The sequence below is a fragment of the Oncorhynchus tshawytscha genome, linkage group LG06 (assembly GCF_018296145.1).
Source record: "Oncorhynchus tshawytscha isolate Ot180627B linkage group LG06, Otsh_v2.0, whole genome shotgun sequence".
Lineage (NCBI taxonomy): Eukaryota > Metazoa > Chordata > Actinopteri > Salmoniformes > Salmonidae > Oncorhynchus > Oncorhynchus tshawytscha.
In genome coordinates this window covers 50,465,069-50,483,325 of record NC_056434.1, presented here as the reverse complement: position 1 = coordinate 50,483,325, position 18,257 = coordinate 50,465,069, and the positions used below count along the sequence as shown (strand labels likewise).

At 44.8% G+C, this 18,257-nt stretch overlaps 1 protein-coding gene across 1 annotated transcript in view; it reads right to left on the bottom strand.

The window, feature by feature from the left end:
• Positions 1-263: 263 nt before the first annotated feature.
• shank2b (SH3 and multiple ankyrin repeat domains 2b) overlaps positions 264-18,257 on the bottom strand; it is a 127,250-nt gene continuing 109,256 nt past the window's right edge. Inside the window, exons 16-22 of the mRNA XM_042323342.1 lie at positions 17,988-18,123; positions 16,954-17,040; positions 14,868-14,894; positions 10,000-10,127; positions 9,306-9,447; positions 6,602-9,044; positions 264-4,869 (exon numbers count right to left, since the gene is read on the bottom strand). Of these exons, the coding sequence (XP_042179276.1) occupies positions 4,341-4,869; positions 6,602-9,044; positions 9,306-9,447; positions 10,000-10,127; positions 14,868-14,894; positions 16,954-17,040; positions 17,988-18,123 (3,492 nt within the window). The 3' untranslated portion in view covers positions 264-4,340. The remainder of the gene's footprint in view (positions 4,870-6,601; positions 9,045-9,305; positions 9,448-9,999; positions 10,128-14,867; positions 14,895-16,953; positions 17,041-17,987; positions 18,124-18,257) is intronic.

Below are 18,257 nucleotides of genomic sequence, written 5' to 3'. Positions count from 1 at the left end.
AGATCTCATCTCAACGTGTGCCCGCGTGTCAACAGTGACAACTGACAGGTGACAAGTACCCCTCTGCAGCCTATCGCACTGGAACTTTTCTGTTATGAGGTCATACTACAGTCATCGGACAGTCGTAGATGAATACCGTACACATTAAGTATGCTTTAGGCAACATCCTTTTGATTGCGGAACATCACACTTTTCAAAAACTTTTTTTTGTTTTACAAAGTCATCAGACAGTCATCAGTCATATCAAGGTATGTTCCCCCCTGTCACATCATTAGATCACACACACATCCCACCCATACACTGAATTTGTTGTGCTCTGGGATACCACTTCAGACCATTTCAGAAAGAAAAAACAGTGGGGAGAGTAAATTACATTTAAACTCATCAACATTACGATGAGTGAATCCCTGCTCTTTTGGACTGGCGATGGTATGAGGAGACTCTGCTTTGAGAACACGGAGGGAAATGATGCTGCACTTCAGGACATTCTTATTCTGGTGATACTGTTTTGGATCTGGCCATTTTCAGACGTGTTGTATAAAAGAGACCTGTCAAAGTCCAATGGCACAAGGTATAGCAAATGTCCTGTAGCTCCCACGTGTTCCAGAACAGAGCAGTCACTGGGAGTAAAAATCCCCCCCTAAAAGCATCACCTAATTCTATAAAGAAGCTATCATCCTGTTGAGCTCTGTGGGTATCTACAACTCTCTTCCTCAGCAACAAAACACATCAAAACACCATCATAGAATAAATACTCTCTCTAATACTTCAATTAATCATACAACATTTCTAGCAACTTGATTCTTAGAGGTATCTGCCTCTCTTCGATTGCCAAACAAGTTGAACTATTCCTATTCTAGGGGAAGGGGAAAAGGAAATTCCAGCTTTAGTGTTTGTTCGCCTACTTTTTCTCATCGTTGCATAAACGTGACTGATGTTCGTCTTCAGAAACATGCCTATTCTGCAGTGTTGGTTTAAATTCCTTTTAAATTCAGGAAGTAAACAGACATTCTCTTCAATGCTTCTCTATGAGAAAAATGTAGAATTGGAATTTCACTTTACTTCCTGAATTGAAATGAAATGGACCCCATCCCTGCTACTCTGTTGAACGAGGGTAATCCATTCCTGAGTCTTCAATCCCAAAGCCCTAAACATCAGTTCAGGGTATAGTAATAACCTAATGTGATAATGTGTGTATTATTCCTCTCAGAGGACATAGAAGACTGCGAAAGAAAGGATGATGGTTGGTGAAACGATTGGAAAGCCCTGACTGCCAAGCTCTGCTCTCTCTGCCATGTCATGTTCAGAAGACAACAGTAGGGAGAGCTGTTGGCACACATTTCAGCTTCCTGTGGAAGACAGTATAATGATTTATAAACTGAATTTACATGTTCAATATGTATTGTGTTCCACTTTCCATCCTCAAGTAAAACACAACTACAAACAAATATTCAAACTTGAAAGTATGTTGAAAACATGCCAAGTGAAATCTAAGGGCAACAACTTGCTACTGTACCTATTTTGTAATCCATCTGATGTGATCTCCCTTTTAGGAGTAGAAATGTGCAATACCTTCATCTGAGAAAACACTGCACTGTCCCTCAAATCAAACTACATCCCAGGTAAAAAGGGAGAGAGAAAAATGAATTCCACACACTGCAGGGCCCGGCCCCTAAGCCCTATTGAGTAACACAGTACGAGTCATAAAACTAGGAAATGGTTGAAATCATTTTTGTCACCATTCATTTTTGTGTCTGGGATCTTAGAACTACTTCGTACAAGCCGCGCAAATCTCTCCGGACAAGTAAATGTTTATCAACAACTAGCTTTGCACATTGATTATATTCAATTGAGGCGAATATATTGATAAAACTCACCTTGTCCGTGAGGGAATTACACGGCTTTTATGGGTATTATAACGCGTCCACTGTGGCGTATAATTCATTTGACCGAGACGCGCGAAGACATAAAGACAGCATCAATCGCAGATAAAGCATCCGAGAGAGCGAAACAGCGCCCCCCCTGTCTCAGTAGGTGCAGCCCACGTATGTGACGGTGTCTGCAATTAAAGAGCATGGCATGTCATTCTCTTTTTTTTTGCCAGATCTCATCAGATCTACATCAGGGCTACATAGAGTAAGACAGAGGAGCGCTGTCTCGCTCACTCGGATTCTTTTTGGGACGAATGCACGAAGGTAACCTATCTCTTGAAGTGATTTGCTGGACAATCAGATAAAAACATCATGACTGGTTGTGTTCATGCCACATTAAAAGGTCATACATTTTTACAGCTAAATGTCTTTACTATAAAAACCCACACGAGCACCGCTAAAGCGGTCATTTGGACTGCTCATTCATTTAAAACATGCACTACTCCCCTTTCGTCCTTGACCTTTCCTAAATAAGTCTATAAAACACACTGTTGTTGTTAGAATCAAACAGAACCAGTTATATCATGTTTTTTCCCCCCAATTGCCTACTGCTCCACTTCTTCTCCTGATAGTGCCATGCCCAGTTGATAACCACCCCAATAACGGTCTCGAATCTGAACCTAAACTATACTGAAACTAATGATGTGGGGAATGGGTAAGTTGATGAGCGAGGGGAAGCGAACAATACATCATTCTATAATCACCAATTGTGATTCTATTCTATTGTCTATTGTATAGTTCACTGAAACCAAGCAGTCTTTTCAGTCCTATTCTGGACTACTTGGAGTTTTATTTTACCTTTATTTTACTAGGCAAGTCAGTTAAGAACAAATTCTTATTTTTAATGACGGCCTAGGAACAGTGGGTTAACTGCCTGTTCAGGGGCAGAACGACAGATTTGTACCTTGTCAGCTCAGGGATTTGAACTTGCAACCTTTTGGTTACTAGTCCAAAGCTCTAACCACTAGGCTACCCTGCCGCCCCAGTAAACAGTGAGAGCGTGCGTAATGTAAAATGTCAAGCGTTGCTACAAAATCTGAATGGAAAATGATTCAGATGGTGGGGAAGAAATGAATCACGATGAAATCTCTGATGATTATTCTTCTGATTCTGAGCCTCAGGCTGAATCTACACCTCCGAGGCGTAAAGGCCAAAAAAAAAGCCAGAATGGTACACACTGAGCAGGTGCCTGCGCCACCAACAAGTGAAACGGTGAGACAGGAGAGAGGAAGGGATGGCACCTCTTGGAAAAGAACAAGCCGGTGACAATGCTACAGGCCAAATAGCAGCACAAAATGTCGTCACTGAAAGAGCAGGCCTCAAGCGCTGTCGTTGTTTATATGAGATGGACATTCTCCAACTGACAATTGACCATTTCTTACAGCTGTCATCGACACTTACTGTATATCCATTGTAAAATGCCATTATTGCTTTGTGATGATTTTCACTGTTTATCAAGCACACTTGGCGCTTATATGTTTAGGCTACTGATGTTTTCATCGTTTGACTGCACACCGCGCGTCTTGGTGGTTGGGGTGTGTTTTATTTTGTTGTCATAAAAAGAAGCTGTTACCGCGTTCCCACACCTATGCTTTCTGTTTCATAGTTGTAACAAAGGCACTCCACCAATACAATTGATTGAACACTTGAATTTGGATGTTTTTTTGTCGTCGTGTTTTTCAGCTTTTTACATACTGTATCCCACAGTAACATAAACTAATGAAAATGCTCTTGTGTTTTTTAAAATATATTTGTTGTATTCTAATGTTACTTAAGACCTTCGTAAATACAAGCCAAATTATTATTTTGGCGATAGCATATATTAAATGACTGCTCAATTACCTTGAGGCCAAGCACTTACACACATAGGAGGTCCCGTAAAAAAAAATGTGCCCGGCCAACTGATTGGTTCTAGCGCTGGCCCTGTGCAGTGCAGATTCCCACCCTTTTTCCTGAAGAGATCAGTGTTCACATACTTTCTAACAGAGATGCAATAGAAAATGAAACCCCTGCAGAGCTGACTCTGGTTTTGCATTCAAATGAGGTTGATTTCAAAAGTCCTTAAGTCTCGTAGTGATTAGGCTGCCGTTCTGTTTGATAGTGTAGTGTATTTCACATCGCAGCCAGGTCCCTGTGTGTCTGCTTCCTTACTTTCTACTCACAGAGCTGCTGTGTCTCACCTGGGATCACTCTATCCCACCCTGGGGGACTTTTGTGCTTATTCAGGAAACTGCAGTGCTGTTTCAAGTTGCAGTTTCTTCAGGATACATGAGGATATTTCTAAGTTTCAACAAAACAAGCATCGTCATAAGAATTATACAGTAAGTATAGTTTAAAATAAGTCAATGTAAATAAAACTATTATGTGAAGTTGTTGTGTTGGAGACTGAGAGACCTCTATCCTCTCTTCTCATCTGTCCATCAGCAGTTTCAAAGCTCTCTCTATGTTCATCCGATGGCCGACTCTGGTCACCCCGAGATCTATGAGGTCGTCCTTCTGCAGGCTGGGCAGATGGGAGCCCTCGATGTCGTTGTCCATGAAGGTGTCTCTGTGCTCTGCCAGGTTTAGGCTCTCCAACCAGTCGGCCACATCGTGCTTGCTCCACATCAGAACCGGCTTGGTGGCAAAAGGCTTGTTGGAGACGGCCTGCATGAGAGTGAGAGGGGAGGGTGAGCGGCTGCTCCCCGTGCCCAGGCTGAGAGGGGGGGTGGGCAGGCCGAACACATCCGAGAGGGTGGGGGAGGTTGCAGGGAGGGAGGAGGCACAGCCGAGGCCTGAGTCTGGAGGAGAGAGGATGGGGCTGGGGGCTCGGTGGTGGGGGAGACTCTCTGTCTCTCGTTTTGGAGATGGGGCCGACACGCTCGGGCCGAGCTGGGCAGCAAAAGTGACTGTGGTATTCCGCTGTGTACCTGAGGCAAGGGACCCACCGTCTGGACCCCTACAGAAAGTACAGAACGCACCAGGTTAGAGGACGAGGGAGGGTGTTGTTTATCAGACAATATTGAACTTAAACATTAGTAAGAGGCGCTAAGTCAGCCTGACAAACAAACTGAAATATTCCACAACCACACCTGGATGCAAACAAACACAGTACATAACCCCTGTAGTATATACATTCATCCACTAATCCTGCCCCCTCCACCACGGACTGCTCTGACGGGGCCAGTAAGAGACGGACGCTTTGATGTCTCTCCTCCTGCGAGGGGACGGGAAGAAGTAGTCTACCTGACCTGACAGACCTACTGGAGAATAAAACAGTCTTTCCCTATACTACACCAACTCCTGCAAAACTGCAGACTGGGAGTAGGCTACAGTGTGTGTTTGAGTGTGTGTGTGTGTGTGTGTGTTTGTTTGTGTCAGAGGAGAGGGAAGTAAAAGAAGTTAAGAATAAAAACAAAAGAGATACTGCATTCACTCCTTTGTAAGTAGGAAGTGGGGAATTCATTCCAAATACCAAATGAACGAACTGTGTTTTTCTTCCCATATAAAGTGACAGCCATTATTTTGAAAGGGTCAGAAGATCTCTATGCTATTCATCTATTCACACTATGAATCCGGTTGTATCAGGTTAACCTAATATCTCACTCAGATCACACGGCAGGGATGTGCTCTGCTCTGCAGCATATTCAGCTTGTAGCCACCACAAGCAGAACTTTGCTGATATAGCCATGCATTTTAGGGTTAGCCTCGTCTGGTTTGCTCTGTAAATAACGGCAGCTTTCCATAATAAGTGCTGCTATCACAGGGGACTGCTGTGGTGAGGAACGCGCGGTGTCTAAGAAATGCCACGCAGGCTTAGGTAGGTAGCCTACTGTACAAAACAGATATATGCAATTTACACAAACGGACAAACGGCAACTATTCACACACCAAATAAACAAACGTACAGAGAGAAGCCTGCGTAGCCGACACAAAGCTGGTGACATAAATACACAAGCAGAAATATGTTTCCACACTGGCAAAAACCGACCACACAATTACAGGCTACAATCATACATCGTACACACACACACACACACACACACAACACCGCATAGCCTACATCTGTTGGAGCCTCAATGTATACACACTTCTAGTCTACAACGCCATTCTACTTTAGTAATCTGACGTGACTGGTAGAGGAATGAAGAGGAGGGTTAACTGAAGAGAGAGCCCCGGCTGCTCATAGATATTTCACATACTCTGGGTTTGTTGAAATGATAGATGATAAAGAGACAGGTTACACACACCATCCACCCCGGGTTTAAAGAGACTCTGGGTGGGTCTCAAATTGAACACTACTCCGTATTTCCCTACAGGCCCTGATCAAAAGTAGCGCACTAAATAGGGAATATGTTACCATTTGGGACGTAGCCTCTGTGCTATTTTGAACCGTGCTGCTTGTGACACACACAGTGACACATGGCTCACCCCTTCCTTCCAAGGAGAGTGCTGTGGCGGTTTGGTCTCTATGATAATCAGACTGACATGACGTTGTTGCTCATCTACTCCTCAAGGCTGCTGCTCTCATTATTAGGTTGCTAGGCAACTCTTTTTGCTCTCCGGTAGAACACACACACACACACGCACGCACGCACGCACGCACGCACAAAAATGTGGACGCACACACAAGCATGCTTAGACACACACACATGCACGGCATGCACACACACAGCAAAAACAAAGATTACCTTGATCCAAAAACGGTCCTACATCCTGAGGAAGAAGAGTCTATCCCATCCCCTGGCTTTGGTGTCTTGTCCTTGTTCTGCATGTCATAGGGGTTAGAGCCTGGCGGGTCTCCCCACAGCTTTGAGGTCCTTTGCGTTGGTGTTCTGGGGGGCTCTGAGTGGACGCATGCCCCGGGGGGAGGTGGCGGGACAGAGGAGGGCGTTCCGAAAGTTCTCAGGTTCTCTTCTCTATCCATCAAGGCGGGGTCCTTGTAAAGTGCATTACTCTTGTTGGCGACAGGTTGCCTGTTTTTTGGCTTTGAGGTCCGGTCCACCAAAAAGGCCTGTCCGTCTGCATAGACTGTGCAAGTGTTGTCCAGCATCTCGCCACCGTCTGACGACAGCGTAGAGATACTGGACACAGTGGATACAGTGCTCGTAGTCTCCATTTGAGGGTCTCCACTACTGCGGCTGTCGGGCTCCACATCGATCCCAGAGTCACTGATAGGCTCGTAGCTCTCCAGGGCGTTGGGGGTGAAGCTGGGGGGCATACAGTTAGTGAGCACTGCAGGCCGTTTGATCATTGTCTGGTCAGGGTGGCTTGGGGTGTTACCGTGATGGGGGTAGAAGGGAGCTAGAGACGATGGGGCTCTGCCAGCGTTTCGATGCTGTTTGAGCAGTTCAGCGATCGCCCCCTTCTGGTCCTCTGGGATGTCGAAGCTGTTGGCGAACTCCAGCGGCGGTGGCAGTGGGTCAGCGAAGAAGTCATCGTCGATGTCAACAGAGGGAACGCAGGGCGGAGGGGGGATGCCGAAGGGGAGTTTGACCGGCTCATCTACTGAGGTGACGGTGATCATGGTCTTACTACCTCTGGGACCAGGGCCCATAGAGTGGGAGTTATGGGGGTTAGGGGAGGACATTTTGGAGGTGTTAGGCTGGTTGGGATCCCGGAGCTCGCTGGGGGTGCTGTCCGGACTCACTGCCCCGTCCCTGTCCCCCTCAGACAGGCTGTTCTCCTCAGACCTGGCTCCGTCAGTGGTGTGAACCATCAGCAGACCAGCAGACTTCTGCTGAGACGTGTCCACGTTGTCTATCAACATGTTCTTCTTCTCCTCTTCTCTCTCAGGCCGGGATAGACTCTTGTCCTGGTCTTTAGCCAGCGGGTGGTCGTATTTGGACTCTGTCTCGTACTTGGCCTCGGTCATCTGCCTGCGAAGCCCTGCCCTGCCTGGTCGACCCATGGTGGCCGTCGCGGAGAAACTCGCATCCATGCCAGTCCTTAGCTTGGTGTCGATGAACAGAGGCTTGTTCAGGTCAGGTTTGGGTAGCTCAGTCTTCAGTGGGAGAGGCTGGGACTGCTCTCTCATGGCCCGGTCCCGTGCAGCTAGAGCCAGTGCAAGAGGGGAGTTGGGGTCCAGAGGCTTTCCAGTTACTGGGTGGACGTAGTGTCCGCTGCTGGAGGTGTAGGTCTTGTTTGGCAGACTGACCGGGCTGTGGTGACCCGTGCGGGTGTGGAGTGGCTCCCTCACCATGTTGGGCTCTGAGGTATTGAAGTTCGTCACATTGCCTCCTCCTCTGGGGATGTTGAGGAGAGAGGCAGGTGGGGCCATGATGCGGCGCAGGCGTTCATCACTACTGAACATCCCCTCGTCGATGGACTTGGAGTGGCGGAGGCGAGGGGTTGGGGCGGGAGGTGAGTCTTCGTCACCCTGGTCGGTGAACCTGTAGGATGGGGAGTTCTGGTGAGACTCCACCATCCTCCTCTCGCGCTCTCGCACGGCGCCCGCCATAGCCGTGGCAAAGGGGCTGCTGGGGTTGTGTCCGTCGTCGGGCCGGAGCTGTCCCGGGTGGTCGTGGGCGCCAGTTTCTATCTCCATGCTGCTGCCCTGGCTGCTCTTACCACTGCTGGATGTAGACGGCTCCTTGATGATGATGGTTGGGATTTTGATGGTGCAGATCTTCTCAGGGCTGTCCTCGATCTTGTCCTGCTTCACCAGCATGCCCTTCCTCCTCTGGGGCTTGTTGGGGGCAAACAGCCCCAGGTTGCCCATCTTCCCCAGGTCTGAGTAGGGGTTCTCAGGGATCTGGGCCCTGCGGTTCAGGAAGCTCTGCTGGGCTGTGAGGCCCTGGCCTGGGCTGTGGCTTCCCTGTTGGTGGTGGTGGTCCTCAGACTGGTACTGTTCCGACTGGGGCTCTCTGTAGTACATACCCCCCTGCTCCCTCCACCCATCGCTGCCGCCCGCTGTGAGGTCCCCTCGCTCTGGGGCGGTGCCTTTAGGAGCAGAGTGTCTGATGATGCCGTAGCCTCTGCCCTGGGGGTTGGGGACGTTGTTGTAAGGGGGAGATGGAGGGGAGATGGCGGGTGGGGGTGGGATGTCCTCTGATGTGTCCGGCATGGAGAGGCTCCTGGTGAATTTCAACATGGGAGGGGTCAGAAACTGAGGGGTCTCCTCTTCTGTTATTCCTGAAAAAGAAAAATACATGATGAATTACAATATATCGATGGCAATTATACAATTGAAACCATCAAGGGTGTGTGTGCAAAAAGGTAATTTACTCATTATTTTGCTCTGTCGATTACAGGGATTCACCCAAAGATGTGTGCATGTGTGTGTATGTGTGTGAGTGTGTCCACACATTGGTTCTGCATGTGTGTACCATACAGTATGTACTGTATGCAGGTTCAATATTTAGCCTTGACAGAAACATGTTGATATGTAGTTACCAGATGTTCCTATGGACTTCTGTCGTCTCATGGTCCCCTGTCTGTTTGGCACACCCAGGTAGGGTCCTCGACCTCTGGGACTGCTTGGCTCTCTGGGTTGGGTCTGGGTCTGCATCGACATATCCTGGCTCTCACACATGGACTGCAACACAGAGAGAAGACACTGGGTGCCTGGATTGATCTTTACTACATAGTATTACAGAGGTATTTTCGAGGTACATTAAATCAACAATATCCAACTGTGTTTGTTAGTCCTCAACGTTGCAGATAAACTTGTGAAGGAAATTAAGGACAACAAAGAACAAGAAGCTGTTTAACCTTCATATACTCTTCTGAGACCAAGCAAATCAGGGAATGCAATTCCCATCAGGGCCATGTACAGCGTCTAACAAAGGAAGCCAATCATGCATTTATATTACCAGCCAGAATAGAGCAGTAACTTCCAACAGGCAATGGTGCAGCCACCAGAATTCTCTGAGCACTAACTTTAAAAAAAAATCCAGAATCCCCAGTTTTTCAAAAAATGGCTATTGATTCCCAGTTGGATTTTCAGTCCCAGCTGATTTTGGGAAAACCTGGGAAGTTTGGAAAATGTTCCAGTGTTTTTCAACCCTACTCAGCTTAGACCTTTCTGGTCTCACTCCTGTGCCACGCAGCCAACAAAATGTACACTGACGGTAGGGTTTATACCTACATTAATCTCGGGGCTCATGGCGAAGCACCTGCTGTTGGGCCGTGACTTGACTGTGTTAGCGACCCTTACGTCAGCATTGGAGTTCTCCCACATAGGCTTCTGAGGAGGCATGTTCTCGTCCACTTTATCTGGAACACAAAGTAACACACACCTCTACTGTCAGTACAGGACACTGTAGCCTACATCCGTCTCTAAGCTAAAACTAGCCTTCATCTCAGGCAATGGCAATCCAGGCCCGTAAGTAAGAACTGATATCAAACCGAGCAGAAAGGAAAAGAGAACAGAAATAGTCACACTGACATTGGTCAAAGTCAAAGCCGTGCAAGCTTCCCTTGCTAGCTATACCTCCATCAGGCTTTTCCACTTGTTTCTATGCTTTAGCTATCCTGGGTGCCAGTCTATTTCTGCTCTCTTTCCAACTCCTCCCCGTGTCCCAAACGGCACCCTACTACATATAGTGCACTACTTCTGACCAGGGCCCATTGGTCTCTGGTCAAAAGTAGCGTAATATGTAGGGAACATGGTGCCATTTAGGACACAGCCCTTAAATAATTTACAATGAGTGACAAGAAGTCGGTAAGATAGCACAAACAGATCTGGGAATAGGTTTATGGTTCAGCAGCCACTGCACAACCAACATGCTAGCTTTTTTTTTGTTTTGTAGTTTTGCGCTCCCATGCATGGGACGATTACTTAGAGTGACTGAGAAAACAATCCTCTTCTTTAGACTCTCATTATCGGAAGACTGATCATCTACAACAGGAATAGAGTGGAAGAAAAGGCAGTTCAGATACGGACATGCATCCTTATTCTATAGCTAGTGATGAGTACATTCACACACACTTGTCCCTCAAGTCACTGCTGTCAAAACCTGTCAACGGAGGAGAGAAAGCTGTAGGCTACATACATCCCTCTTTATTGTCTTCCTGAAACACATGATTCATTCATCTAACCAAGAGCAGATGTCCCCACGCTGTAGTGTTTTTGCAGACATAGTATTTACTGTAGTGTTTTTGCAGACATAGTATTTACTGTAGTGTTTTTGCGGACATAGTATTTACTGTAGTGTTTTGCGGACATAGTATTTACTGTAGTGTTTTTGCGGACATAGTATTTACTGTAGTGTTTTTGCAGACATAGTATTTACTGTAGTGTTTTTGCAGACATAGTATTTACTGTAGTGTTTTTGCGGACATAGTATTTACTGTAGTGTTTTTGCGGACATAGTATTTACTGTAGTGTTTTTGCGGACATAGTATTTACTGTAGTGTTTTTGAGGACATAGTATTTACTGTAGTGTTTTTGCTGACATTACAGAAGTATTTACTATAGCGTTATTGTTTTATTCGCTTTGACATAGAAGTGGAGGTCTTTCTCCTTGAAGAAACCTAGTGGAGAAATACTGAAAGAGCAAATCATTTATCATAACCTCTTGGTTCAGACCCCAGTCCTACCTGCCTATAGTTCAGAGCTTCTGCTCTTTTCTATTATCCTGAAAGGGAACACAATATATATATATATATTGTTGTTGCTATTTTACTAGGCAAGTCAATTAAGAACAAATTCTTATTTACAATGACAGCCTAGGAACAGTGGGTTAACTGCCTTGTTCAGGGGCAGAAAGACAGATTTTTTACCTTGTCAGCTCTGGGATTCCTTTTGGTTACTGGCCCAACACTAACCACTAGGCTACCTGCCGCCCATTATATGGTCTACACTTGGCATGTAGGTTTCTCACTTATGGGTGGAACAAATTGGGATAAGGTGGAAGGGAATGGGCAGAGTATAGGCAATTAAATACTTTAGTATTTACTATAGTAAAAAAGCTGTTGTGTTTTTGCGGACTGTAGTATTTTTGCGGACATTACTGTAGTATTAACTACAGTCGTGTTTTTGCAGATAACTTTGTAGCATTTACTATAGTATTTCACAGCATACTACACAATTCTATAGCAATAACTAAACATGATCAAAGGATTCTCAGTGTGTAGTATAGTATTCCATGGTACATTACAGTTTACTACATAATTCTATAGCAAGTACTGTAATATTCTGTAGTAAACTGTAGTTTTTTTTTTAAATTTCAGTTTAGCTGGATTTTTGTTGCCTTTTTTTGCATTGACAGATACTGTACAATAGAATCAGTGTATCGTAAATAATAAGCATGGTTGTTATTCTCTTTAAGCCTCCCTTTACTTCCCCTACACTTTTAGAAAAAAAGGTGCTACTGGTTCTACCTGGAACCAAAAAGGGTTCTCCTTTCAGGACAGCCCAAAGATACCTTGGAACCCTTTATTTTCTAAAGGTGTACATCTTAAGGATACATCTTGCTCTCCCTCTGTCTGCATACTAAGCTTGAACACATGCCCATGTGTGTGCTGTAGGATTAAGATGGAGAAGATTCCAAGGCTGACCCTATCCTCTCCACGAACCCACCCACCAATCACCCACCCCCTCTTCCTAAAGCCATATCTGCCTCTCAATTCAATTCAATTCAAGGGGCTTTATTGGCATGGGAAACACATGTTAACATTGCCAAAGCAAGTGAAGTAGATCATATGCAAAAGTGAAATAAACAATTAAAATTAACAGTAAACATTACACTCACAGAAGTTCCAAAAGAACAGTAAACATTACACTCACAGAAGTTCCAAAAGAATAAAGACATTACAAATGTCATATTATAAATATATATAATGTTGTAACAATGTGCAAATGGTTAAAGTACAAAAGGGAAAATAAATAAACATAAATATGGGTTGTATTTACAATGGTGTTTGTTCTTCACTGGTTGCCCTTTTCTTGTGGCAACAGGTCACAAATATTTCTGCTGTGATGGCACACTGTGGTATTTCACCCAGTAGATACGTGAGTTTATCGAAATCGGGTTTGTTTTCGAATTCTTTGTGGATCTGTGTAATCTGAAGGAAATATGTATCTTTAATATGGTCATACATTTGGCAAGAGGTTAGGAAGTGCAGCTCAGTTTCCACCTCATTTTGTGGGCAGTGTGCATATAGCCTGTCTTCTCTTGAGAGCCAGGTCTGCCTACGGCAACCTTTCTCAATGACAAGGCTATCCTCACTGAGTCTGTACATAGTCAAAGATTTCCTTAAATTTGGTCAGGTATTCTGCCACTGTGTACTCTCTGTTTAGGCCCAAATAGCATTCTAGTTTGCTCTGTTTTGTTGTTAATTCTTTCCAATGTGTCAAGTAATTCTCTTTTTGTTTTCTCATGATTTGTTTGGGTCTAATTGTGTTGCTGTCCTGGGGCTCTGTGGGGTCTGTTTGTGTACAGAGCCACAGGACCAGCTTGCTTAGGGGGACTCTTCTCCAGGTTCATATCTCTGTATGTGATGACTTTGTTATGGACGGTTTGAGAATCGCTTCCTTTTAGATGGTTGTAGAATTTAACGTCTCTTTTCTGGATTTTGATCATTAGCGGATATCGGCCTAATTCTGCACTGCATGCATTATTTGGTGTTTTACGTTGTACACAGAGGATATTTTTTGCAGAATTCTGCATGCAGAGTCTCATTTTGGTATTTGTCCCATTTAGTGAATTCTTGGTTGGTGAGGGGACCCCAGACCTCACAACCATAAAGGGCAATGGGTTCTAGAACTGATTCAAGTATTTTTAGCCAGCTCCTAATTGGTATGCCAAATTTTATGTTCCTTTTGATGGCATAGAATGCCCTTCTTGCCTTGTCTCTCAGATCGTTCACAGCTTTGTGGAAGTTACCTGTGGCGCTGATGTTTAGGCCAATCCTCCCTCTCTCACGTTGCAGTATTTATGACAGTAAGGAACACTGGTGGATTGATGAAGCCACTCATTCTAGGACACCTCAGTGTCTGGTGTCACCACACATTCTAGAAGCATTCCTGCAAATCTCCAGTGTTGTGGTTTAAAGCAGTGAACACAGAACGAGGCCAATACAGCTGAAGAACGTGTCTAAGAGTAGGAAGCTGCAGGACTGTAGAGACTATTTTTTTGCAGGTACTATGCTGTGCTGCTTACAGTGTATTGGACGACACACTACACTGTATGCAGCATTATTTCCATGGCAACACCTTGTTTCCGTATGAGTCAAAGCCTATCGGTAGTGGGCTCATTGTATAACAGTGTTGTGCCCTTAAAGTTAAGTCACGGTGTATTCTGAGAAGGTAGCTGGCTGCTCTTTGAAATGTGCAGCTGACTGTTGTGCATTACCTAGGCCCCTAGTTCTTATTCCATAAAGGTGTTTCAAATCCTTTTATCGTTACAGAGAACAGTGCAACTATTTCGGAAGGATAAGAATCTGTGGTGAGCTGAGCGCTGCATCCCAAATGGAACCCTATTCCCTTTGTATTGCACTAGTTGTGACCAGGTCCCACGTCAAAAGTAGTGCACTGTAGAGGGAATAGGGTGCCATTTGGGATGCATGTGAGATCTCGGCTGTTGTTTTTTTCCTGATCTTGCATAACTGTGTTTAAATGAGGGGCAGAGCAATGAATAATGCATGGCAATAGCATTGCACTCTCACACCGAACTGAAGTACGCATGATGTGAACGCTGTGAAAAGCTAAGGACATATCAAGTGTTGTGATGTGCTAACAAGTCTTTAAAAAGCTTCTAGTTCAGAAGGGCGCTTTCTTATGTTCTTAATGTGCTTGCACGCCCGTTTACAACCCTGAGACGGCGAGCATTAGTTGACCTTCATACCTGCCCCCTTACAGTTTAGTAGGCATGCAAGTAAAATGCACAAATTGCGTTGATAAAGAAATAAGGGATCTAAGAAGAGAAAAAGTGAAAAGTGCATCAAGCATTTTGTACTTTCTATGGACGTACAGATAACATGTAATGTATGAAGCATGCCGATCACACTTACCACCGGTCACTTTTTTCCTCAAAGTGGCTTAGAAAAAAAGAGAATATTCAAACGTATGTAACAAATGATGATCAAAAAGAAATCAACAAAAAGTTTCTCTCAACAAGAACACAGGCTATTATGCAAAAAAAAAAAGGTGGAATATTGTCATTTAAAGCAGCATAATATAAAGACCACTACTCATCACTACTTTGCCAAATGTAAGCCTAGGGGACGGTCAAAAGTATATGGACACCTGCTCGTCGAACGTCTCATTCCAAAATCAAAGGGCATTAATATAGAGTCGCCCCCCCCTTTGCTGCTATAATAGCCTCCGCTCTTCTGAGAAGGCTTTCCACTGGATGTTGGAACATTGCTGTGGGGACGACTTGCTTCCATTCAGCCACAATACCATTAGTGAGGTCGGGGACTGATATTGGCCGATTAGGCCTGGCTTGCAGTCGGCGTTCCAATTCATCCCAAAGGTGTTTGATGGGGTTGAGGTCAGGGCTCTGTGCAGGCCAGTGAAGTTCTTCCACATGATCTCGACAAACCATTTCTGTATGGACCTCGCTTTGTGCATGGGGACATTGTCATGCTGAAACAAGGAAGGGCCTTCACCAAACTGTTGCCACAAAGTTGGAAGCACAGAATCGTCTAGAATGTCATTGTATTCCCTTCACTGGAACTAAAGGGCCTAGCCCGAACCATGAAAAACAGCCCCAGACCATTATTCCTCCTCTACCAAACTTTAAAGTTGGCAACACAGTATGCATTGGGGCAGGTAGCGTTCTCCTGGCATCTGCCAAACCCAGATTTGTCTGTCGGAATGCATCCTAGGTTGAAACATTCAGTACCCCCTGGCCATGGGAAACCCATTTCATGAAGCTCCCGAACAGTTCTTGTGCTGACGTTCCAGAAACACAGTAGTGAATGTTTCAACAGAGGAGAGGTGATTTTTACGCGCTACTCGCTTCTACACTCGGCAGTTCCGTTCTGTGAGCTTGTGTGGCTTACCACTTTGCGGCTGAGCCGTTGTTGCTCCTAGACGTTTCCACTTCACAATAACAGCCCTTATAGTTGACTAGGGCAGCTCTAGCAGGGCAGAAATTTGACAAAGAGACTTGTTGGACTGAGCTCTTCAGTAAGGCCATTCAACTGCCAATGTTTGTCTATGGAGATTGCATGGCGGTGTGTTCGATTTTATACACCTGTCAGCCACAGGCGTGGCGTGCATGACATAGCAGCAACCACAATTTTTGAAGGGATGTCCACATACTTTTGTTTATATAGTGCATTTTCGTAAAAGCAATTGTATACATGTTTAAAAGCTTCTAAACATGACACCTGACAAATAGACATAGAATGATCAACCCTTTCATGCCATTTCTACGACCGGCCCTTCAAAAAACACCTACTGCATAACAGTTATAAGCAACAGATGAGTCAGCAATAAGGTGAAAGCTTTTTCAAATGGTGAAGTTAAATCAAAGCTATTTACATACTTTATACGGCTCCGAGTTAAAACAATCAAACAATAAATTAAATGATTAAGTAAATTAATAATCCAAAGTTCATTAGGTTAGATGTATGATGACATAGAATGGAATTATTCAATTGTTATGATCATTCAAAGTAGTCAAAATGATCAGTCACGCTGTCTAATGAGCTCTTTATCACATTAGATGATTCCGCACTGTCGTTAAAATGTTCTCTCTTCAGCCCGCTTCAGATCAAATGGTACAGAGCAGAACACCTTAGTGCCTTTGCGCAAAGTGCATAATTGCCTATGCCCCCTCAAAGTCGAGTAAATATAGTACTATATTAAATGGAGGAAATTAACATTTAAAAATGAGAGAACAAAACTATTTTAAGACAGTTGCGAGCAGCTGTGACCAAACAGTAGCTACTGTATGCTGCGTACCTTTGTCCACTGTAGTCGCAGGTATTGACAAACAAATCAGGAGGACATAATTACTTTTTTAAAAATGTTATATCTTCCAGAGAATAACATCACTAAACAAACACACAGAGAACAAACCAAGAGGATACAAAATGCATTTGACCTCTTGGAATTACAATCTCCCATGTACGGATGGTTTCTTACCAAGCTCCTCCAGCTCTGATGTCATGGATTTGGAGCGCATGGCCATGGACAGGGCAGTGGAGGGAGCCCTACGCGGAGGTGTGGGCACTGCAACAACACAGAAAAGCAGGGGTGTATTCAGGGTCGTGTTCTGAACGTTGCAGATAAAGATAGAATGAATAGAGCTGACACTATTTCCCTATTCCATCTGAAAAGAAAATCATTTCTGCTTTATGCCATAGGCCTATATTTCTACGTGAGCGTTCTGTAACGTTACGTCATCCTGAACAAGCCCCAGATGAGAGATCGACAGTATACAGCTAGGCGTGTTAAAAAGTTCCTTTCCAAAATGCTTGTATGTGCTTCAGCAACGCCGAGTTGTTAATGTGACAACTTCACAAGTCTCGTTGGGTGACGCCAAGCAAGCGACCAAGTTCAGCAATCATTTAACAAAATACCTTACAAATGCCCTTCTAAAATATGCCCCTGACAGTTGATGTACATCAGCTTTGAAATGTTTTTACCTGTGCTGCAGTACAGGCAATTTTTTTGAATGCCCCCATGACCACCGTCTTAACTTCAAGGATGAAAATCAGCACAGTCATCAGGAAAAACTGCAATGTGGTCAATGCTCTTCTAGCTCGTCAGCTTCTATCTTCCCGATACACTACAGTACAGTACGAGAACGAGCCAAGACGGTTTAGAACAGACCTGGGTTCAAAAACTATTTCAAATCTTTCAAATACTTTGAATGTTTGCACTAGTCTGCCCAGACTGCGGGGTTCGCAGTTCCGGGCCTATCTATTGGTCAAGCACATATGAAGTATTTGTAATCATTTCAAATAGTATTAAACCCAGTTCTGGTTTGGAAGGGTGAGCTGGGAGCCTGACTGTGGCCTCACCCCAACTAATCAGACATTGATCCTGCTGGCAGGGTGTAGGGCAGAGCAGCAAGGTGGGAGAAAGAGAGAGAGAGAGAGAGAGAGAGAGAGAGAGAGAGAGAGAGAGAGAGAGAGAGAGAGAGAGAGAGAGAGAGAGAAAGATAAAAAGCTTACCTTTCTTCCTAGCCGTGTCATCAGGGTCCAGATTCCTGCTAACCGTCACCACTTTGATGATGAGCCGGTTTCCCCCGTGTCGGATCGTATTGACCACCTGTTTGTGGCCCACCTTCACCACATTTTCCTGGTTCACCTGCAACACAGAAGACAAGACACCTAGGGTACAGTCTACATCGCTACATCGCGCAATGACTGGGCAGAAACATAGCATCACAACCCTAAAATGCAGGTGAAACAACACGTATTCCCACGGCTGTTACATCTCTT